Source organism: Stenella coeruleoalba (assembly GCF_951394435.1).
Source record: "Stenella coeruleoalba genome assembly, chromosome: 9".
NCBI lineage: Eukaryota > Metazoa > Chordata > Mammalia > Artiodactyla > Delphinidae > Stenella > Stenella coeruleoalba.
In genome coordinates this window covers 39,825,995-39,850,465 of record NC_137155.1, presented here as the reverse complement: position 1 = coordinate 39,850,465, position 24,471 = coordinate 39,825,995, and the positions used below count along the sequence as shown (strand labels likewise).

At 38.0% G+C, this 24,471-nt stretch overlaps 1 protein-coding gene across 13 annotated transcripts in view; it reads left to right on the top strand.

The window, feature by feature from the left end:
- ARL4A (ARF like GTPase 4A) overlaps positions 1-24,471 on the top strand; it is a 978,493-nt gene that overhangs the window by 180,584 nt on the left and 773,438 nt on the right. For 7 of the 13 annotated variants that reach the window (XR_013829837.1, XR_013829838.1, XR_013829840.1 and 4 more), the window contains 2 exons: positions 7,289-7,383; positions 22,561-22,648. Coding sequence is in view for 1 of the 13 variants with exons in the window: in XM_079931989.1 (XP_079788115.1) it covers positions 7,289-7,383; positions 22,561-22,648 (183 nt within the window). In the remaining 12 variants the exon portion in view is untranslated. Of the gene's footprint in view, positions 1-7,288; positions 7,384-9,137; positions 9,324-22,560; positions 22,649-24,471 lie in introns of all 13 variants that reach the window. The other 6 variants (XR_013829839.1, XR_013829842.1, XR_013829843.1 and 3 more) reach the window with 2 other exon arrangements.

Here is a 24,471-nt window from a genome sequence, read left to right as displayed (position 1 = left end):
CATGAATAATTTGTCATTTTCACAAGTTTTTTGACTCATACCAGCAATTTTTTAAAGTTTTCAATACAGACATAAATGGGAAAAAATACATTTATGCAAGAACTGTAGACTCAACTACCCAAGATTATAAGTAACCTCTGAAGAGCAGGAGAGCAGAAGATAAATTTTCTAAGTCTAGCAACATGGAAATCATGTAAATTTAGCATTTATTTGTTAAAAGATATATGCTGGGGATCGTAGCCATCAAGTCAAACATATTTAAAATGTAATGTAAATAAACCCAGTAGATGGAATAGATTGGTTTATCATTTCACATTTTATTCTTATAATATTTGTGCTCTTTTGATTCTTATATTTTTGTACTTTAGCTCATGTATAATTGGTGTTGACTTTATATTTTCTCCAAAGAAAATGTAAATAGAAAAAGAATGTTTAAAACTCCATTCTACTTAGAGATTAAAAACTTTTGTGAGTTATTTTGAGTTTATACTTAGGTGGATACTGAAAATATTTCTGCAGCTCTTCTGGCTTTGTAAATGAAGATTCTCTACATCCCCGATACTGTGGAATAGGCTTTGAAAAGGCCTGAAGATGGGTGTTTTTTTTTTTTTTTTAGCTAAGTGAAATTAGGAACTGGAAAATAATTCTTGCCGTATGTTCTGTGCTATTGTGGCAGAAGACATCTCTCAGATGTTCAGGTTGCTGATGAATTAATATTAAAAGGAAGCGATGACCCTATTTCCTCTGCTGATGTTTAGCTTCATGAGGCATAAGAAAATTAAAGAGAATTTTCCTCCCTTGAGCTATCAATTCCTAAGGTCATTTTTGGTGAATCATTTTGGTGAATCAGTCGTGTACTCTCCAGGAGCATGCTTTGCTTTTACAGGGCAAGAAATCTCATTCCGGGGCTTCCCTGGTGGTGCAGTGGTTGAGAGTCCACCTGCCGATGCAGGGGACGCGGGTTCGTGCCCCGGTCCGGGAAGATCCCACATGCCGTGGAGCGGCTGGGCCCGTGAGCCATGGCCGCTGAGCCTGCGCGTCCGGAGCCTGTGCTCCGCAACGGGAGAGGCCACAACAGTGAGAGGGCCGCGTACCGCAAAAAAAAAAAAAAAAAAGAAATCTCATTCCTCGTACTTTGGGAGCAGCACTAATTTAAAAGGGGCAGCATGTGTGCTTATTAACACAGGACTTGGGGTAAGGCTACCAGGTCCAAATTGAGGGTGAGTTATCTGATCTCTGTAAGATTTCATTTCCTGAGCTTGAAAATCCAGGTATTATTAAATACCTGTAGTGGGATTTGTGACTCCCATTGCATTGTTGTGAGCTTTGAATGAGATAATCCATGTACCCTGGCACTGGGTAAGTATGCAACAAATAGTGGTCTATTGTTATGATTAATTTATTCCTTGTTTGTTTTTCTATTTCTTTTGTTTCTATTAACAAACATTTTTGGGAAAAACGTCAGAGCCTTATTTTTAAAATTTGGTAATTTTGGCAGTAGTATGAGCTAAGACTTTCATTACAAAGATCAAAATCTTGATGAAGTTTGCTGTATGTATAACTTATAATTTACTTGTATAATGTCACTTTCCTATCCTCCTCTTCTTGTCTCCCTCTCCCACCATTTGACTTTTTTGCATGGGAGATATAAGAAGTTAGATATTGAGCATGGTTCTTTTCAGTATTTCTCTCTCTAAATCCCAAAGTCTATCTTTTATATCAGTGATGGTTTGCTCCAGGTTCACACATTTGCAGGAAATTGATGAGGAGGCAATGCCGTCTGATGCTGTGCTTCAGACTAGTGTGTTTATCAGCAGACAGTCTGGAAGCAGATCTAGGTAAACACATGCTCTTCTGCAACCTTGGCATGAAACAGCCCCGACTTGTGCGTGGCATTCAGCAGCAGCCTTCCTGGTATCTTGCAAGGTGCCCAAGCTGCTAGTGTGAAGTCCAAACTAAATACTTCTTTGATTTTTTTGCTCCCTCTGGAAGTTATATGTCCCATGGCCTTTGTTCTGGTCTTGATCCTACTTTACCATTCTTTCCCAGTGTGTTCCCTTTCCCGAACAAGCTAATCTTCATAGTCTTTTAATCTATGAGTCAGTTAATTATCCTAGATAATTTATTAATGTCCCTAATTTAAGAAACCTGGATTAGCAGGGAGATTAAACCCAAGATTATACAACATGGAATACTTTACACTTTTTAGATTTCCTGATGTATTAAAATATAATGCTGATTTAGGCAATCACACACAAAAATAATGAAAAAGAAATTAATTTATAAGAAACAGTGGAGGGGGCTTCCCTGGTGGCACAGTGGTTGAGAGTCCGCCTGCCGATGCCTGGTCCGGGAAGATCCCACATGCCGCGGAGCGGCTAGGCGCATGAGCCATGGCCGCTGAGCCTGCGCGTCCGGAGCCTGTGCTCCGCAACGGGAGAGGCCACAACAGTGAGAGGCCTGCGTACCGCAAAAAAAAAAAAAAAAAAAAAAAGAAACAGTGGAAATGTTCTAGGTTAAGACACATGATCTTTGATTCAGAGACATGTTTATAGAGGCAACAAGAATGTGAAGTCCCATTAAAATATGAGTCAAAAGTCAAATGCTTGCTTCTTTGTTAATATATGTATATGAGATGGTAATATGAGGTTGACTGCATATATTGGGTTGGAGTCTCAGAAATCTTTAAGAACATAAATGTTATCTGTAAGCTGAGGTATGGTGAATTTTATTTCTGGTAGTTCTTATAGATGAGTTTACTTATAATAAGTATGTTTAATTTAGTAATAAGAGATTAGGCAATTCTTGAATTCTCAAATATTTATTAAGTTACATATTACTAACATTTTCTAGACTAAATTCTACCTTTTCCTCTGAGCTTTTATTTTGGCTAATTTGATTACTTCAGTCAATACTTGATAGGAACTTCCACTGAAATAATTGGAGGAATGAAAGTGGACAACAGTTGTTTTTTTCTTGCCTACCACACTCATCTTCTTTTGGAAAATGAAAAGCTCTTTTTGTTTATTTGTGTACATATTTAGTTCTCCTATAACCTATTCCCCAGAGCAGGTCTGTGATTCTATATGGAGTTCCCTTAGTATCCTCCTCCTATGCCATGGGAGGGGGCATGTGACCAAGCAAAATAATCAAAGGTCTCCTGGTGAATTTTTTTTAACTTAGAATTATGGGAATCGGCTCTTTTTATGTTGTGTTGTGAATCTACACAAGAGAAGAGACAGAGCCTGGAATCTGCTGGGGGCAGTGATTCTAGCCTTTTTAAGAAGCTATGAGAAAATGAACAAGCAGAGCAAGAGAAGAAATGAGAAAGGGAGGGAAGGAGAGAGACAGGGAAACACCCCCCAGCCCCAGCCCCCGTGGTTCTCAAGGTCCTGGTTCTGGTTGCCCCAAGGCCTATAGTTTGATTAGTGAGCCAATATAGTCCACATCTTAACTAAGCTAGTTTCAGTTGAGTTTTTGTCACTTGCACCCAGTAGAATTCTGATTAAAAGACTATTTTATAAATTAGCAGCTCTGAAGTTGTAGATGTTTGATTGAAATAACGAAATGGAAAGTGAAAATTAAATATCTCTTCAAATCACTGCAGGCAACTAATTAGCTGTGCTCTGTAATATTCTCTAATGTTTTGCCTGCTATTGTATAGTATGAAATTATATATGTAATAAGCATTATATATAATGTATATTAATTATACTAATCCTATTTACAAAGATTTTTTATAAATAATATGTCCTGTGGAAGCACTTAGGATATGTTCACTCTATTTTAAATGAGTGAAGAAAAGAAGCACAAAGCCTTGACTTACCAGGATTATGATGGAAGGCCTGTGTTTTTAAACATAAATATGCATTCTCTATCCTGGAAGAAACTATTTCATTTAAAACATAAAGTGTGAATGTAATTTTGATCTTTGAAAAGGAAAATGCAATGCTTTTGTTGTGGTTGTTGCTGCTGTTATTTTCATCACTGCACATAGAGAAGGAAAAGTGTTAAGTTCTCCAAAATTCTGGTTGTAAAGTAAAGAATGCCAATTAAGACAGCTACTCGCAAATTGAAAAGTGCCATATTCTTTTTGGAAATTGGAGAAATAGAAGAAAGAATATGGTTGTATACCTATATGGTGATTACCTGTATACATGTGACCACGTGTATATACAAATGCACTGATATAATACTTGAGTTGTTATACACTCAATATATAACATACTTTACGTATTTTTACCTTAGTATATAATAGATACTAAGTATGTAATATATTATTTACTATGTTAATATAATACTTATACTTTAGTTCTTACAAATACTTACTTGGTGATTAGTATGTGATTGTCATTCTTCTAAACGCTACACTTTTCAACATATACAATATTAACTCAAAATGCGTGATAGACCTAAGTGTAAACCTAGTCTATAAAATTTCTTTTAGACAAAACCATATAGAAATAACAACTTATTTTAAGATAATTTTTCCAGAATATAAATGGTTGTAATATAATTCTTAACCATAAAACATTCCCTGTTCATTCTATTGCATTTTAATTTAATAGGTTCACTGTTATTTAAGACATAATTGAAGTTTGGCATGACCTGTTAGAGACAATGGAAACATAAAAGACATTTTTATACACTATTAAGCTGTGACAAGAAATCTCTACAAATAACCTCACATTTATTATTTTTTTTATTTTTATTTTTTATGTTTTTTGCTGTATGCGGGCCTCTCACTGTTGTGGCCTCTCCCGTTGCGGAGCACAGGCTCCGGACGCGCAGGCTCAGCGGCCATGGCTCACGGGCCCAGCCGCTCCGTGGCATGTGGGATCTTCCCGGACCGGGGCACGAACCCGTGTCCCTTGCATCGGCAGGCGGACTCTCAACTACTGCGCCACCAGGGAAGCCCACCTCACATTTATTTTAATAAATGTTGATTGGCTTTAAAAACAAAATGAAAAAGAAAACAAAAAAAATCAACTATCACACCACTTGTTAACTTTTTCATATTTTTATTCATTTAGCTCTAAATATTTAGATCAATTTTGAGTTGACATTTAGTAAGCATCTGTTTCTTTTTTAAAAAATTGTTACGTTGTTTATCACACTCATCATACTTTAAACATTTCTAAATTATATATGGTCAAAATAAAGTTTCCTTATATGGCTTCTAGTTCTACTTTTTTACTTGGAAACAATCTCCTCTATGTAAGAATTAAAAAAAAATTATCCTCTTTGGTATTTCTATGTGAAATATGAATTTCAGTTACTCAAAGATTTCTCATATACACTGCCAAAATTATATATATATATATATATATATATATATATATGATTGGACTTACAAAATTAAAAATTTCTTCTTCGTGAAAGACACTGTTAAGAAATTGAAAACTAAAGACATAGGAATTGCAGAAAATATTTGCAAAATCACACATCTGATAAAGCACCTGTATGTAAATAATAAACAGCTCTTAACACTTATAAGAAAACATACAACAACAAAAATAGGAAATCACGTAAAAGATGAGAACAAACACTTCACCAAAGAAGACACAAAGGTGGCAGAGAAGCATATGAAAAGATACTTAACATCATTACTCATTTGGCAAATTAAACCATGTGGATAAATCACTACATATCTATTTGGAATGGCTTTTAAATAAAGTAACAGCTCCAAGTACTGGCAAAGAGGCAAAAAAATTGGGACTTTCATGCATTGATGGTACAATGCAAAATGGCACAGCTACTTTGGAGAACAATCTGGCAGTTTCTCATAAAGGAAAACATTTACTTACCATATGATCCAGCAATCCAATTTGTCATTACTCAAGTGAAATGAAAACCTACCTTCACACAAAACCCTGTAGGCAAATGTGTGCAGTATTGATAGCTTTATTTGTAATCACCCAAACTGGAAACAATCCAAATGTTATTCCACCGGTGAAGAGATAAATAAACTGTGGTACACTCATGCTCAGCAATAAAAAGCATGCAGAACTGACACATGCAGTAAAATAGATAAATCAAAATGCATTATACTATGTGATAGAAGTCAGATTCAAAAGGCTATAATACTGTTTGATTCCACTGATATAACATTCTTGAAATGGCCATACTGTTGGAACAGGGAAAAGAGCTGTGGAGTGGGGAAAGACTGCCGTAAAAGGGAAAGAGGTTACTTTGGGGGGCGGTGATGAAACTGTTCTATATCTTGATTGCGGTGGTGACTATATGACTGTATACTTTTGTCAACACTCGCAGAACTGTACACTTAAAGGGTAAATTTTACTGTATTTAACTTATATGTTAATGCTTTAAATGAAGAAAAGAAAAAAGCATAGAATGTTGGTCTCACTCATGATTCGTATCCATAAAGCAAAATCTCTGGATAAACAACAAGGTCCTGCTGTAGAGCACAGGGAGCTATATTCAACATCCTGTGATAGACCAGAGTGGAAAAGAATATGAAAAAGAATATATGTATAACTGAGTCACTTTGCTCTACAGTAGAAATTAATTAATTGTAAATCAAATGTACTTCAATAAAATTTAAAAATAAAATGAATTAATTTTAAAAAGAATAACAACAAAAGCAAAAAAATATCGCATGTGGCTAAGTGTCTTGGTTCTGCAAGGCATGGGGGGATGGATGGCTTTTGGGGGTACTGCTGATATTTCTGTTGACCACAGCACTGCGAGAGAGGGGGGTCACTTTGTACTTATAGGTAACAATATGCTATGGTTTATTTAGTTTTGTGAATGTGAGTTGTATTTGACATTAAAAGTGTATAATAGCAAAAAATGAAAAAAAATCAAACGTGAAAGCAACCAAAACTCTGTCTCAAACTATGGAACATACACCCCCAATTTAGTGAAATACGGACTAAATCAAGGGAAGAGTCCAAGAAAAGTGTGTTTCTCTAGATGTGGAGCAGCACACAGAACTCTCTAAAAATAGCAGCAAATGATATGAACTTATTATTTCTCAGCTGACATGACAAAATCAAGGGAGGAATTCCAAATCACTCCACAAAATGACAGGAAGATGAGGCTAAAATGAGGAAGCACGCCATAATTATAAGAAAATGGCTTTTGTTGTGTGAGTGTGTTGGGGGAGTTTAAGGTTTTTTTCTGGAAGACAGGATTATGTGGGCTATTGGGAGAGGGGCTACATATGCTACACAGCGGCAAGAATGTCAGGATGGGGACTCTGCTCTTCTGCTTATCTTCTTGTTCATTATGATTCATTAGGTTCCTATGTCTTTTGCTGCAAAAGGTTTCTAGGGTCTCAAATAAAGCTGGAAGAAGCATGGATAGTAGAAGACCCGGCCCTACCTCATTTTTCTCTTCTCAGCTTCCCGCAGAGTCTGGGTAAGGTTTGTGCTTTGTGTTTGTGTGTGGTAGTAGGTGGCAGGGGTCGGGGGTGGTATCCTACTTTCTTTAACTTCTTTGCCAAGATATTTTCTTCATTCTCCAAATTCTCACTCTCCTCTAGGGCTTGTGATTTTCCAAATAAAAGGCAAGAATATTCTGCATATTTTTGGTTTATCTTCCCATCATATTCCTTTCCTAAGGCATTTTACTCAGTACATAATTAAAGAATGGGAAAGATACAGGTTGAAGAAAACAAAGATTAATATCTCAAAACATCATGTACTCATAATTAGAACAAGTTAAAATGCCTATAAACCTAAAAATAAATATGCAGTACATGGGTGAGCTCTAATATATAGATGAGAGCATAAGTATAAAAGTATGCTTTTTCTTAGAATGAAGACATTAGGAAAAGGTTAGTTGTGTTAAATTAAGCTATAAATTTTGTGTTTTGGGGGTGTGGAGGAGAACTTGACCAAATGCTGCTAGTTTCAAGTGAAAGATTAAATGCCCAAGAAAAATTAGGAAAGAAAAAAATGTAAGAGACTATCCCTGTTAGTTTTTAAAATCCGTATGATCACTGTTATAAAATAGTGGAAATAGAGCTGAATACACATGGGAATTTAATAACTGATAAAAGTAACATTTCAAATAATTAGAAAACATAAATTATCTCATGAATCATATTTGAAAACTGGCAGATGGTGTAGGGGAAAAAGTGCTGGATTTTGAATTCTTATGTAAAACAGAGTGGGGTTTACTTTTAATTGAACAAATTTGAAACCATAGAAATACCAAAGAGGAAATTAAAGAAAAAATCTTAGAGGAGATGGTTTCCAAGTAAAAAACTAAAACTAGAAGCCATAAAATAAAACTTTATTTTGACTGTATATAATTTAGAAATGTTTAAAGTATAATGAGTGTTAGAAACAGCACAACAAAATTTTAAGAAAGAAACAGATGCTTACCAAATGTCAACTCCCCAAAATTGATCCATGAATTTAGGGCTAAATTAATAAAAATATGAATGAGTTAACAAGGGTGTGATAGTTGATTTGATTGTTTTGTTTTGCTTTGTGTTGTTTTGTTTTTTAAAACCAAGCAACATTTATTGAAATAAATGTAACGTTACTTGTAGAGAGATTTCTTGTCACACCATACAGCATGTTTTCTCACGTTTCACTTGTTTCTACCGGGTCATGCCAGACTTCAATTATGTTTTAAATAATAGTGAACCAATTAAACTAAAACGCAATACATATGAGATCTAATTCTAGAGGGTCCAGTGAACTGGGAATGTTTTATGGTTAAGAATTATATTAAAACCATTTATATTCTGGAAACACTATCTTAAATAATTATATAAAACTTCAGTGAGAGCAACTGTAGTATCAATTAAGTAACTAAACTAAAAGGGCATCAATCAGAATGAATTTAAAGAGAGAAAACACATTTGCTATCCAGCTGTGCCTGTGGATGTTGGTGGGGAGGAGTTGCCCACTGTACACCTGATTCAAACCTGCAGATTGCTGTCCGTCCAGGTGCCCTCACAGCTCACCCCTCCAGCTCTCTTGCAGCCCCGAGGAGGCAGAGATTTCCTGACCCTGTTTGACTGCTGCTCGGGGCCACATGTGGAATAGGTTCTATGGGGTCCCCTGGAAAAAGCTGGATTTACAATTCTAATTCAGGCAATTTTTTCCTGTTGTAAAGATGTTTTTCCTTAGATCTTTGAGCTTTTTCTTGGTCAACAGAACTGTCAAGCAACTTCCTTGAGCTATTTTCTCATGGGAGCTGATCCACCTTCGATTGAAGGAAATGATGCTTTCCAGTTTTTTTCCTCCCGGTATTGGACCATCTTCCTGTACCAAGTCAAGGTTTTGGTGTATAAGGCTGATGTTTTCATCCACTTTGGGAAATTCCTCCTTTACTTTGAAGAGGTAAATTTCCCTCCTCCATTGATTTTCTGTGAAATTGCATTTCATATTCTAGATGTAGTTCAGGAAGTGTCTGGGGTTTTAACTGAAACCTTTAACCTTACTTTAAAATTGTGAATTTTCACACTGCTGTGGTTGGGGACTTTTGATTGATTTGAACTGTAAGTAATTTGTGTATTTGATTTTCATCACATAACTTTTCCTTGTTTTTCAAGTTTTTTTAAAGTTAACTTTTAAGTTAACATCATCAATGAGTTTCCTCAAATTGTCAACTGATCCATAATCTTGGTTTCCGTTTTCTGATTCACTTTTTTTTTTCTAATTTCCTGTTGCATCATTGTATAATCTTCTATAAAGAGAGCAGGTAATTATCATTTTCAGCACAGATTCAGTCAGATTTTTTTTTTTTTTTTTTTTTTCGCTACGCGGGCCTCTCACTGTTGTGGCCGCTCCCGTTGAGAAGCACAGGCTCCGGACGTGCAGGCTCAGCGGCCATGACTCATGGGCCCAGCCGCTCCGCGGCATGCGGGATCTTCCCGGACCGGGGCATGAACCCACGTCCCCTGCATCGGCAGGCAGACTCTCAACCACTGCGCCACCAGGGAAGCCCTCAGTCAGATGTTATTTGGCTCTTTTTATCATCCACAACCTGCTTCCTTGTGTGTTAAAGTTTTCAAGCATTTCTTTCTGTTCCTTCAGCTCTGCCACTCTGTCCTACCATTTAGCATCTTCTTGGGCAAGCAGCTTTAGCCTTTCCTGAACATTTTCTTCAAAACCATTAGCTATTTTCCTCTGACATTATTCTACATTATTCTAAGATGCCTTTAAGATAATTTTGGCCTCAGTCACTTAGGTGTGGAGAGATTTTGATGCTTTTTTTTTTTTTTTTTTCGGTACGCGGGCCTCTCACTGTTGTGGCTTCCCCTGTTGCGGAGCACAGGTTCCGGACGCACAGGCTCAGCGGCCATGGCTCACGGGTGCAGCCGCTCTGCGGCATGTGGGATCCTCCCTGACCGGGGCACGAACCCGTGTCCCCTGCATCGGCAGGCGGACTCCCAACCACTGCGCCACCAGGGGAGCCCTTGATGTCTTTTTGAATGACTATATTTGTCCTTCAAGATGAGCCATCTTTACTCCATGAAATGAAATTCTGGGGGACTTGCTTTTCTCTTCTTTGATGAGAAAGTTTACTGTATCTCTCAAGAAGAAGGTGGACCTGTTTGCATCTCTAGTAAGTGCGGCCAGTTACAGGGTTTATAACTTCAGAGGTCTGGCCTCCACCACAGGTGACTTGAGGGCTCCAAAGGCAATGAGGCTTCTCACTGATGTTACGCTGCTTTTCAACTAGGGCAGAAAATCTTCGGCTGACTTATTTTCCCTCAACATACACCAGCATTTTACTGTATAAACAGTCAAAGTGGTACATATCAAAATTTCCAAGGAAAATTGGAATAGACTTGAACCTTGTGTCCATAATTCAGACAACAACATCATTGCACAGTCGCCACAGAGCTGGCCAGAGGGACATTTCTGTGGCTGCCCGGAGGCCCTCCCTGCCTGCCATGGGAAGGCAGCTCTGCTTCTGGCCAGTAGCTTAAGGGCTCCAATTGCCTTCCCAGCACTCTGTGACTGTTCTACCCCAAACTATCAAGTCCTGATCACCAGGAGAAACCATTAGTGGGGCTACAGGAGGGGTCCACGGTAATGAAACTTTGCTCTCGAACTTTGTCCTGGAACTGCACAAGTAGGAGGGGTTCTTATTTGTACTTCTGTTGGGGAAAAAAGCCAACTACTACAGCCAGTTCCAACCAGCCCATGATGTGTGAGAAGTCTAGGCTTACCTGGCCCTGTAAGAAACCTGGGGGATCCTAGCAGTGCCGAGCCCTCACTGGTCTACAGAAATGAGAGGGAAGAAGCCTGTGTTTTTTATCCTGGTTCTGCCTCTTCCATAACTTCATGACCCAGGGCTTCAAAATTATAACTGATATTTGAGGAAAGCAATGCAAATCATAAATCATCTTCCTATGGAGCATTTATTTAAGTTAACTATTCTATGAGTCTGCCCATCCTATGAGGTTGTTAAATCTCCTTTGACTGATAAGCTTAGGCAGGTTAAATGGTTTGTCCAGTAACTGATACTGAATCAGTTATCCGACTCCAAGTACAGTTTGTTTGTTTTGTAAATATATCCTTAATGTGAACACCTCCTGCTCCCCCTTTTTTTTTTAGTTTTTATTTTATATTGGAATATAGTTGATTCACAATGTTGTGTTAGTTTCAGGTGTACAGCAAAGTGATTCAGTTATACATAAACATGTAGCTATTTTTTTCAAGATCTTATCCCATTTAGGTTATTACAGAATATTGAGCAGTGTTCCCTGTGCTATACAGTAGGTCCTTGTTGGTTATCTATTTTAAATATAGCAGTGTGTGCATGTTAATCCCAAACTCCCAGTCTGTCCCTCCCCCAACACCAATCCCCTTGTTCCTCTTCTTTTTAAAACAAGGATTTATTAAATAATTCTAAAGTCCATTCAACTAAAAAACTATAATTTCTTCATTATTATTTTTGCTTTATTATAATAGCAAAGTTGACCATTTTTGTAACATGTGTTATTTACCCATCTGCTTAACTAGCTTAATGGAGTAACTTAAGTTCTAATGTCTGCTATCCATTCCTTTCTTACTATTAACTACAAAATCTCAAAAGAAGTATGGAGCAACATTTTATTAAATACAGACTAATAACCTGTTTTCTTTTTTTTTTTAACATCTTAATTGGAGTATAATTGCTTTACAATGGTATGTTACTTTCTGCTTTATAACAAAGTGAATCAGTTATACGTATACATATATTCCCATATCTCTTCCCTCTTGCATCTCCCTCCCTCCCACACTCCAAATCCCACTCCTCTAGGTGGTCACAAAGCACCGAGCTGATCTCCCTGTGCTATGCAGCTGCTTCCCACTAGCTATCTATTTTACGTTTGGTAGTGTATATATGTCCATGCCACTCTCTCACTTTGTCCCAGCTTACCATTCCCCCTCCCCATATCCTCAAGTCCATTCTCTAGTAGGTCTGCAACTTTATTCCTGTCTTGCCTCTAGGTTCTTCATGACCAATTTTTGTTTTTTAGATTCCATATATATGTGTTAGCATACGGTATTTGTTTTTCTCTTTCTGACTTACTTCACTCTGTATGACAGTCTCTAGGTCCATCCACCTCACTACAAATAACTCAGTTTCATTCCTTTTTATGGCGGAGTAATATTCCATTGAATATATGTGCCACATCTTCTTTATCCATTCCTCTGTCGATGGACACTTAGATTGCTCTGATGTCCTGCCTGTTGTAAATAGTGCTGCAATGAACATTGTGGTACATGACTCTTTTTGAATTATGGTTTTCTCAGGGTATATGTCCAGTAGTGGGATTGCTGGGTCATATGGTAGTTCTATTTGTAGTTTTTTAAGGAACCTCCATACTGTTCTCCATAGTGGCTGTACCAATTCACATTCCCACCAACAGTGTATAAGTGTTCCCTTTTCTCCACACCCTCTCCAGCATTTATTGTTTGTAGAGTTTTTGAAGATGGCCGTTCTGACCAGTGTGAGATTATATCTCATTGTAGTTTTGATTTGCATTTCTCTAATGATTAATGATGTTGAGCATTCTTTCATGTGTCTGTTGGCAATCTGTATATCTTCTTTGGAGAAATGTCTATTTAGGTCTTCTGCCCATTTTTGGATTGGGTTGTTTGTTTTTTTGATATTGAGCTGCATGAGCTGCTTGTAAATTTTGCAGATTAACCCTTTGTCACTTGCTTCATTTGCAAATATTTTGAGGGTTGTCTTTTCATCTTGTTTATGGTTCCCTTTGCTGTGCAAAAGCTTTGAATTTTCATTAGGTCCCATTTGTTTATTTTTGTTTTTATTTCCATTTCTCTAGGAGGTGGGTCAAAAAGGATCTTGCTGTGATTTATGTCATAGAGTGTTCTGCCTATGTTTTCCTCTGAGAGTTTGATGGTGTCTAGCCTTACATTTAGGTCTTTAATCCATTTTGAGTTTATTTTTGTGTATGGTGTTAGGGAATGTTCTAATTTCATACTTCTACATGTACCTGTCCAGTTTTCCCAGCACCACTTATTGAAGAGGCTGTCTTTTCTCCACTATATATTCTTGCTTCCTTTATCAAAGATAAGGTGACCATATGTGCATGGGTTTATCTCTGGGCTTTCTATCGTGTTCCATTGATCTATCTTTCTGTTTCTGTGCCAGTACCATACTGTGTTGATTACTGTGGCTTTGTAGTATAGTTTGAAGTCAGGGACCCTGATACCTCCAGCTCCATTTTTCTTTCTCAAGATTGCTTTGGCTGTTCAGGGTGTTTTGTGTTTCCATACAAATTGTGAAGTTTTTTGTTCTAGTTCTGTGAAAAATGCCAGTGGTAATTTGATAGGGATTGCATTGAATCTGTAGATTGCTTTGGGTAGTAGAGTCATTTTCACAGTGTTGATTCTTCCAATCCAAGAACATGGTATATCTCTCCATCTATTTGTATCATCTTTAGTTTCTTTCATCAGTGTCTTATAATTTTCTGCATACAGGTCTTTTGTCTCCTTAGGTAGGTTTATTCCTAGATATTTTATTCTTTTTGTTGCAGTGGTAAATGGGAGTGTTTTCTTAATTTCACTTTCAGATTTTTCATCATTAGTGTATAGGAATGCTAGAGATTTCTGTGCATTAATTTTGTATCCTGCTACTTTACCAAATTCACTGATTAGCTCTAGTAGTTTTCTCGTGGCATCTTTAGGATTCTCTATGTATAGTATCATGTTATCTGCAAACAGTGACAGCTTTGCTTCTTCTTTTCTGATTTCAGTTCCTCTTATTTCTTTTTCTTCTCTGATTGCTGTGGCTGAAACTTCCAAAACTATGTTGAATAATAGTGGTGAGAGTGGGCAACCTTGTATTGCTCCTGATCTTAGTGGAAATGGTTTCAGTTTTTCACCATTGAGGACGATGTTGGCTGGGGGTTTGTCACATATAGCCTTTTGTATGTTGAGGAAAGTTCCCTCTAATGCCTACTTTCTGCAGGGTTTTTATCATAAATGGGTGTTGAATTTTGCTGAAAGCTTACTCTGCATCTATTGAGATGATCATATGGTTTTTCTCCTTCAGTTTGTTAATATGCTGTATCACAATGATTGATTTGCGTATACTGAAGAAGCCTTGCATTCCAGGGATAAACCCCACTTGATCATGGTGTATGATCCTTTTAATGTGCTGTTGGATTCTGTTTGCTAGTATTTTGTTGAGGATTTGTGCATCTCTGTTCATCAGTGATATTGGCCTGTAGTTTTCTTTCTTTGTGACATCTTTGTCTGGTTTTGGTATCAGACTGATGGTGGCTGCATGGAAGGAGTTTGGGAGTGTTCCTTCCCTCTGCTATATTTTGGAAGAGTTTGAGAAGGATAGGTTTTAGCTCTTTTCTAAATGTTTGATAGATTTTGCCTGTGAAGCCATCTGGTCCTGGGCTTTTGTTTGTTGGAAGATTTTTTTTTTTTTTTTTTTTTTTGCGGTACACGGGCCCCTCATTGTTGTGGCCTCTCCTGTTGCGGAGCACAGGCTCTGGATGCACAGGCTCAGCGACCATGGCTCATGGGCCCAGCCGGTCTGCGGCATGTGGGATCTTCCCGGACCGGGGCACAAACCTGTGTCCCCTGCATCGGCAGGTGGACTCTCAACCATTGCACCACCAGTGAAGCCCTGTTGGAAGATTTTTAATCACAGTTTCAATTTCAGTGATTGTGATTGGTCTGTTCATATTTTCTGTTTCTTCCTGGTTCAGTCTCAGAAGGTTGTGTATTTCTAAGAATTTGTCCATTTCTTCCAGGTTCTCCGTTTTATTGGCATATAGTTGTGTGTAGTAATCTCTCATGATCCTTTGTATTTCCACAGTGTCAGTTTTTACTTTTCCTTTTTCGTTTCTAATTCTATTGATTTGAGTCTTCTCCCTTTATTTCTTGAGAAGTCTGGCTAATGGTTTATCAATTTTGTTAATCTTCTCAAAGAACCAGCTTTTAGTTTTATTGATCTTTGCTATCATTTCCTTCATTTCTTTTTCATTTATTTCTGTTCTGATCTTTATGACTTCTTTCTTTCTGCTAACTTTGGAGTTATTTTGTTCTTCTTTCTGTAATTGCTTTAGGTGTAAGGTTAGGTTGTTTATTTGAGATGTTTCTTGTTTCTTAAGGTAGGATTGTATTGATATAAACTTCCCTCTTAGAACTGCTTTTGCTGCATCCCATTGGTTTTGGGTCATCGTGTTTTCATTGTCTTTTGCTTCTAGGTATTTTTTGATTTCCTCTTTGATTTCTTCAGTGATCTCTTGGTTATTAAGTAGTGTGTTGTTTAGCCTCCATGTGTTTGTATTTCTTACAGATTGTTTCCTGTAATTCATATCTAGTTTCATAGCGTTATGGTCCTAAAAGATACTTGATACAATTTCAATTTTCTTAAATTTACCAAGGCTTGATTTGTGACCCGAGATACGATCTATCCTGCAGAATGTTCTTTGAGCACTTGAGAAGAATGTGTATTCTGTTGTTTTTGGATGGAATGTCCTATGAATATCAAGTAAGTCCATCTTGTTTAATATATCACTTATAGCTTGTGTTTCCTTATTTATTTTCATTTTGGATGATCTGTCCATTGGTGAAAGTGGGATGTTAAAGTCCCCTACTGTGATTGTGCTACTGTTCATTTCCCCTTTTATGGCTGTTAGTATTTGTCTTATGTATTGACATGCTCCTTTGTTGGGGGCATAAATATTTACAATTGTTATATCTTCTTCTTGGATTGATCCCTTGATCATTATGTAGTGTCCTTCTTTGTCTCTTCTAATAGTCTTTGTTTTAGTCTATTTTGTCTGATATGAGAATTGCTACTCCAGCTTTGTTTTGATTTCCATTTGCATGGAATATGTTTTTCCATCCCCTCCCTTTCAGTCTGTATGTGTCCCTAGGTCTGAAGTGGGTCTCTTGTAGACAGCATATATGCAGGTCTTGTTTTTGTATCCATTCAGCCCATCTATGTCTTTTGGTTGGAGCGTTTAATCCATTTACATTTAAGGTAATTATCGATATGTATGTTCCTATTACCATTTCTTAATTATTCTGGGTTTATTATGGTAGGTCTTTTCCTTCTCTTGTGTTTCCTGCCTAGAGAAGTTCCTTTAGCTTTTGTTGTAAAGCTGGTTTGGTGGTGCTGAATTCTCTTAGCTTTTGCTTGTCAGTAAAGGTCTTAATTTCTCCATCTAATCTGAATGAGATCCTTGCTGGGTAGAGTAATCTTGGTTGTAGGTTTTTTTCCTTCATCACTTTCTATATGTCCTGCCACTCCCTTATGGCTTGCAGAGTTTCTGCTGAGAGATCAGCTGTTAACCTTATGGGGATTCCCTTGTGTGTTATTTGTTGTTTTTCCCTTGCTGCTTTTAATATTTTGTCTTTGTATTTAATTTTTGATACTTTGATTAATACGTGACTTGGCGTGTTTCTCCTTGGATTTATCCTGTATAGGACTCTCTGTGCTTCCTGGACTTGATTAACTATTTTCTTTTCTATATTAGGGAAGTTTTCAACTATAATCTCTTCAAATATTTTCTCAGACCCTTTCTTTTTCTATTCTTCTTCTGGGACCCCTATAATTCGAATGTTGGTGCATTTAGTGTTGTCTCAGAAGTCTCTGAGACTGTCCTCAGTTCTTTTCATTCTTTTTTCTTTATTCTGCTCTAAAGTAGTTATTTCCACTATTTTTCCTTCCTGGTCACGTATCCATTCTTTTGCCTCAGTTATTCTGCTATTGATCCGTTCTAGAGAATTTTTAATTTCATTTATTTTGTTGTTCATCACTTTGTTTGCTCTTTAGTTCTTCTAGGTCCTTGTTAAACGTTTCTTGTACTTTCTCCATTCTATTTCCAAGATTTTGGATCATCTTTACTATCATTATTCTGAATTCTTTTTCTGGCAGACTAACTATTTCCTCTTCATTTGTTAGGTCTGGTGGGTTTTTGCCTTGCCCCTTCATCTGCTATGTGTTTTTCTGTCTTCCCATTTTGCTTAACTTACTGTGTTTGGGGTCTGCTTTTCGCAGGCTGCAGGTTCGTAGTTTACGTTGTTTTTGGTGTCTGTCCCCAGTGACTAAGGTTGGTTCAGTGGGTTGTGTAGGCTTCCTGGTGGAGCGGACTAATGCCTGTGTTCTGGTGGTTGAGGCTGGATCTTGTCTTTCTGGTGGGCAGGTCTATATCTGGTGGTGTGTGTTTTGGGGTGTCTGTGGCCTTATTATGATTTTAGGTAGCCTCTGTGCTAATGGATGGGGTTGTGTTCCTGTCTTGCTAGTTGTTTAGCATAGGGTGTCGAGCACTGTAGCTTGCTGGTCGTTGAGTGAAGCTGGGTGTTGGTGTTGAGATGGAGATCTCTGGGAGATTTTCACCGTTTGATATTACGTGTAGCTGGGACGTCTTTTGTAGACCAGTGTCCTGAACTTGGCTCTCCCACCTCAGTGGCACAGCCCTGAGGCCTGCCTGGGGCACCAAGAGCCTGTCCTCCACACGGCTCAGAATAAAAGGGAGGAAAAAAAGAAAGAAAGAAGAAGATAAAATAAAATAAAATAAAGTAAAATAAAATAAAGGTATTAAAATAAAAAATAATTATTAAGAAAAAAAATTTTAAAAAAACAACGGACGGATAGAACCCTAGGACAAATGGTGGACGCAAAGCTATACAGACAAAATCTCACACAGAAGCATACACATACACACTCACAAAAAGAGGAAAAGGGGAAAAAATAATAAATCTTGCTCTGAAAGTCCACCTCCTCAATTTGGGATGATTCGTTGTCTATTCAGGTATTCCACAGTTGCAGGGTACATCAAGTTGATTGTGAAGCTTTAATCTGCTGCTTCTGAGGCTGCTGGGAGAGATTTCCCTTTCTCTTCTTTGTTCTCACAGATCCCGGGGTTCAGCTTTGGATTTGGCCCCGCCTCTGCGTGTAGGTCGCTGGAGGGCGTCTGTTCTTTGCTCAGACAGGACGGAGTTAAAGGAGCAGCTGCTTCAGGGACGCTGGCTCACTCAGGCCGGGGGGTGGGGGGAGGGAGGGGCACGGAGTGCGGGGCGAGCCTGTGGCAGCAGAGGCCGGCATGACGTTGCACCAGCCTGAGGCGCGCCATGCATTCTCCCGGGCAAGTTGTGCCTGGATCACGGGACCCTGGCAGTGGCAGGCTGCACAGGCTCCTGGGAGGGGAGGTGTGGACAGTGACCTGTGCTTTCACACTGGCTTCTTGGTGGCGGCAGCAGAAGCCTTAGCGTCTCATGCCCGCCTCTGGGGTCTGCGCTTATAGCCGTGGCTCGCGCCCATCTCTGGAGCTCCTTTAAGTGGCGCTCTTAATTTTCTCTCCTTGCGCACCCCAAAACAATGGTGTCTTGCCTCTTAGGCAGGTCCAGACTTTTCCCCGGACTCCCTTCTGGCTAGCTGTGGCGCACTAGCCCCCTTCAGGCTGTGTTCACGCAGCCAAACCCAGTCCTCTCCCTGGGATCCGACCTCCGAAGCCCGAGCCTCAGGTCCCAGCCCCCGCCCGGCCTGGCGGGTGAGCAGACAAGCCTCTCGGGCTGGTGAGTGCTGGTCGGCACCGATCCTCTGTGCGGGAATCTCTCCGCTTTGCCCTCTGCACCCCTGTTGCTGTGCTCTCCCTCGTGGACTGAAGCTTCCCCCCTCCGCCACCCTCAGTCTCCGCCCGGGAAGGGGCTTCCTAGTGTGTGGAAACCTTTCCTCCTTCACAGCTCCCTCCCACTGGTGCAGGTCCCGTCCCTATTCTTTTGTCTCTGTTTTTTCTTTTGCCCTACCCAGGTGCGTGGGGAGTTTCTTGAATTTTGTGAGGTCTGAGGTCTTCGGTCAGCGTTCAGTAGGTGTTCTGTAGGAGCTGTTCCACATGTAGATGTATTTCTGATGTATTTATGGGGAGGAAGGTGATCTCCGTGTCTTACTCTTCAGCCATCTTGAAGCTCCTCTGGTTTCTTTCTTTTTAAAATTTAGTCCATGAGATTATGTTCAAGAGATACTTTTCAGAAGGAATTAGAATAATTGTTATAAATAATTTAATATCTTGAAATAAATTAATTGTATTTTTCTGGGTATTAATTTCTGTTTCTTTTGGTTATAAATAAATTATTTTGAAGAAAAAGCTTTTAATTTTCATATTCTTATTTGTCTTGTTTGCATGTGTTAGTCTGATAGAAGTTATTAAGGCAAATAAATTATTACTGTTGAGCATTTTGTTACTATGGTTTCAGATCTCCATGTTTTATTAATAGAACTCTATTTAGGGGATGAGTCTATTTTACTTCAATAATTTACTTCTATTTAAATTATTAGATATATCAAAAGCTGTAGCATGTAAAAGCAGCCTATTACAGACACCATAGTCAAAATTTTCATACAAATAATCCTTGACTTTTTTTTCTATCTCTTTATTGCTCTAAAAAAAACCAAGACGTGTGATAATAACCAACACCAAATTAAAAAATCATACAGAAATTCCTGAATTTTCATTTAGGATTAGTGTCTGCAAACCACCTCTGTATTTCCTTTTACAGTGATGGATGTTTGTGTAAAAATATAAAGAGAGCAGTAAGAAAATAGAAATACAATCTATTGTTTCCAAACATTAGTGGTGAGGGGTGAGTGGCTGGGAGGTTGAGGGGAAGGCTAAAATAAAAACAGTATATGAGTTTCCCAGGGACCCATAAACTCCATTACATTGATACAATTTGAGTATATGTGGGGAGGCAAATATAGGTAGTTTGGAAGAAAGAGACCCTGTCATTTTTTCTGAAATTCTCACAAGCCTCTGTAACCAACAAAAATTCAAGAATCACCAACCTGCCAACAGCTATGCAAATTATCATTTGATCCTGAAATGGTAAACAATATCTAGTTATTCTGAATTGTTGCCTTTAAAATGATTAATTAAACAACTGCTTGGTTTTTCTTCATGTTCTTTATTATTATTTTCATTAATGGTCAGTGGAGACACCAAGTGATATGGGGGAGGGGAAGGGGGAAGAGGGATGGGGAGCCAGACTGGTGTCCATTACCGTCTCCTAAACCTTGCCAAATAAACAAACAAGTGAAAGTAAATGATTCGCTTGCTATGAAAATTAAGCTTGAAGACAAGTTGGCTTACCTTTCTTCAACCAGATTACTCCCCTAGACTCATCTACTTAGGAATTTCTGAAGCTTCCAAGGTAGTAATTAGTGCCTGCAATATTGAATGTACTTAGCCTCCTGAAAACAAAATTATTTGTTTTACTCTATACTTACTTTTCCACAGAACATTTTGAGTTCAGCCGTGTTCTACACTCCCATCCTTAGAGACCGTCTTGGACTCTGCCTTCACCATGACACTGGGACCAGATTTTTAAATGACCTTTGCTGGCTTAAAATGCCCTTATTTCCTATGGAAAAGTAAAGTTGAATTGTTCCACATATGATGCATTTAGGATATCCTTTCCCTCTTTTACTTCCTTAATTGTATTCATGTTTTTCTGTTGGTTTCAAACATCCCCACCGCACCCCTCCCTCTCCAGGATTTTAAGCAATTTGAAGTCAACCTTTCATAGAATGTGTTTTGTTTTCCTTTAGTCATCTTTCTTCTCCTGGATCTATCATAGTGCTTTGCATGTAGTAGAAGTTTGTTGAATGTTTATTTAATAAAACCACAAGAGTTGGACTACTCCCCAGAAACTAGAACATTTTCCTTGCATCTTACAGCATACCTTCTGCATTTTCAGTATAAAAAACAAAACCAACACAAGCGTAGGGTGGGGACATGGAGGGCAGGGGTTCAAGAAGATGGTAGAGGCAAGTGGTGGTGCTGAAAATGAGCAGCCCGTTCTATCAGGGGAGATTCCTAAAGCTTGCTCTCTGGTGGGGCTGAAAGGCAGGATTTAAGTTACAAGCTTCCCCATGGAGCAAGGTTTCTGTGCCCTTCTCAGAAATGCTCCTTTTTTTCTCATAGGCCTTACTCAGGTAATGTTATATGACATCATAAAAGATGTAAGCATCTGATTTTCAATTCTGTAATGGACCCTTTCTCCTCCTTCCTTTGTCTGATTAACTTCTCTTTCCATTCAATTAAAAAAAATTTTCACGGAAGGGATTAGATGTTTTTCTCGTTCTCCAGTCTGCGCACACGCGTGCGTGCATACACACTCTCTCTCCCTCTCTCTCTCTCTCTCTCTCTCTCTCTCTCTCTCCTTTTTTTTTTGTGGCTTATTTGTAAAGTACTAGGTGTTTTAAGTAGTAGATTTTCCCTATTTTTCTTTAGTTTTTGTCTTATTAACAGCAAAAGAGTAAGGTTACTTTTGTTTTCCTACTCCTCTCTAAGGGGGGTAGACACTATTAGAATAGTTTTTTTTTTTGCAATGAAAATCACATGAATAGTTTTGAATAAGGAAAGTATTGAGTGCACCCGGGTGCATAGGCAGCTGGACAGTTTTCAGAGAAGGGAACTCATGGGCGGGTGAACCACTTCTCTCCTCGCAAAGTGTTTGCCTCAGGGAATTAGTGACTAGAAACTTTGCGTCCTCGAGTTTATGATACTCAGGTATACACTATTAGAACACTTTCCTAAATAACTGCTTTCTTTAGCAAATTCCACTTTTTTAAAGAGAGTTATGTGGTAAAAATCATTTTAGTTCAAATTTACTATAGAATTCCACAAATTAAATGGTAGTCCTTCTCAGTTAAATGCACTTGTTGACCCAGGTCATCCTGATTTGCCTTCATAGTAAATAAAGTAACTTCTATTTAAAATACACTTATTTTTTCATGAATGCTTTCATCAATGAGAAACTCTGCAACTCATTTTAATAAGTGCTTATATTAAGTAAACAGAAGGACATTTAGAAGTGCTAAATATACTTTTTTCACTATCAAGATATACAATTATAAAGCAGTTTTTCTTAAACACAATAATTAATTCAAATTAAGCTCTTGACAACTCTTTCCAACTTGACTCTATTACATGAAATATTATTTTGGTGTATTCTAAAGAGGCTGAGATGGAAAAATGTGAATTATAGTTTAGAATATAATATAGTAAAGCTGTACGTCTCTACTGGTAGTAGTTTTTCTGTGCATAATTCTTAAATATACAAATCAATTGTTTTATAACTGTAGATGCCTGGGTAATCACCTTATAGATCAAAATACAAAATATCTCCAGCACCTCAGGAGGCTCCCTCACACCCCATGTCAGCATACAAAGGTAAGGATAATTATAACTTACCACCATGAGTTAATTTGTCCTATTTTTGAACTTCATGTAAATGGAATCATACAGTATTTCCTTTCTTCAGTCTGTCTTCTTTTGCTGAACATCGTGTCTGGGAGATTCATTTACGTTGTTGCTTGTAACAATGGTTGGTTCTTTTTCATTACTGAGAGCATGAATACTATACAATTGGTTTATCCCTTCTACTGTTGAGGGACATTTGAGTCAAACTCAGTTTTGGACAATTATGAATAAAGGTTCTATTTACATTTTTGTTCATGTCTTTTAGTGGATCTAAGACGTGAACTGTACTCATTATTGCCAGGTTCAGACTTGTTGAGTCATAGGTATTTTTAGTTTTACTCTATAGCCAAATAATTTTTCAAAGTGGTTGTACCAACTGTCACTTCCACCAGCGATGCATAAGAGTTCTAGTCACTCCACATTTTCACTATCACTTTGTATTGTTAGTTTTTCTCTTGTTCAACAATCTGCTGTGTGTATTGATATATTATTGTAGTTTTAATTTGCATTTCCCTCATAATGTGTTGAGCACCTTTCCATATGCTTTGGGCCATAATACAAATTGTCTTTTTTATCCCTAATTACTCAAAAATTCCTTTTGGCCTTTAGTCTTTTACTACTTCTTAATATTCTTGTCACTGTTTCCTTTTTGTTAGTTATTTGCAAGCTAAACCTAGATTTACTGCACTTAAAAATCACTGCAAGTTGGACCCTCTAATATCTCTAAGTTTGAGAACAGAAAATGATCGTCTTTATGCTTGTGGTATTTTACCAATTCTGTTTTAAATAGGAGGTTTGAACCTAATTGTAAAATTTCTATCTTTTGGTGATAATTACAAAAAGGAAACAAGGAAATAAATTGCTTTGTTTCTCTTTCCTAATATCCTGTGGTAAAATCTTGTCAATGTATAAGCTATATCAGAGATGGTGCTTTTTTTCTTTTAAACTATCACAGATAAATACACATTGTTAAGGCTGGAATGAGTAGCTTTCAGACAGAAAGAGTTCCCATCACTAAATATATTCAAGCAGAAACTGGTAGCCATCTATCAGAGAGTAAGAATGAAAGTTTGCACTTAATTGTAAGTTAGCCTAGTTACGTTTTAAGGTTTATTCAAACTATAAAGAAATTGGGAATATGGAAATTCTTTCTGACACAGATTTTCAATCACATGCGTTTTAAGATGGTCACTTTTCATTGGCTTCCATGATCTTAACAACCACTCTGAACAAAACGCTCTAAAAATTGTATTTTTATTTTATGGATGAAGAAAATAGGGCCCCAAAATTGTTCGCTCTGGTAAACCTATGAGGTGGCAGAGCCTGAAATAGGTCGAAGTTTCCCTGGCACTGATCCTGTTTTCCAGTCCTGGGGCTGGAGTTTATAACCCCAGAGTACAGGAGGAGTAAATAGATACCCAGATGCTGGTGCTAGGGTTTGCTCACATGCTGTTCATTACATATACATTAATTTGGAGGATTTACAGGAGAGGAAATAGATAACGTTGAGACAGGATCCTATACAGAACACAATGTATGGTGAAACTGAAGAGTGGTAGGTGCAATAAGGTTTGGGTCAACATGGGTATCTCAGGAGATTGAGAAGGATCAGAGTGATAAGAAATACAATGAACCTAACTGTTAAGAGAGAAAGAGCGCTAAGGTCTGTAGAGTTAGGTGGATGACATCTTGTGAGCATCGGCTGGCTGTGTATTGTGGCTGGGAGTGAGGTAGAAGGTGAAGTTTGACTGTGGATTTGTAAAATTCTCAGTACACAAGTTCTATGTGCCTTT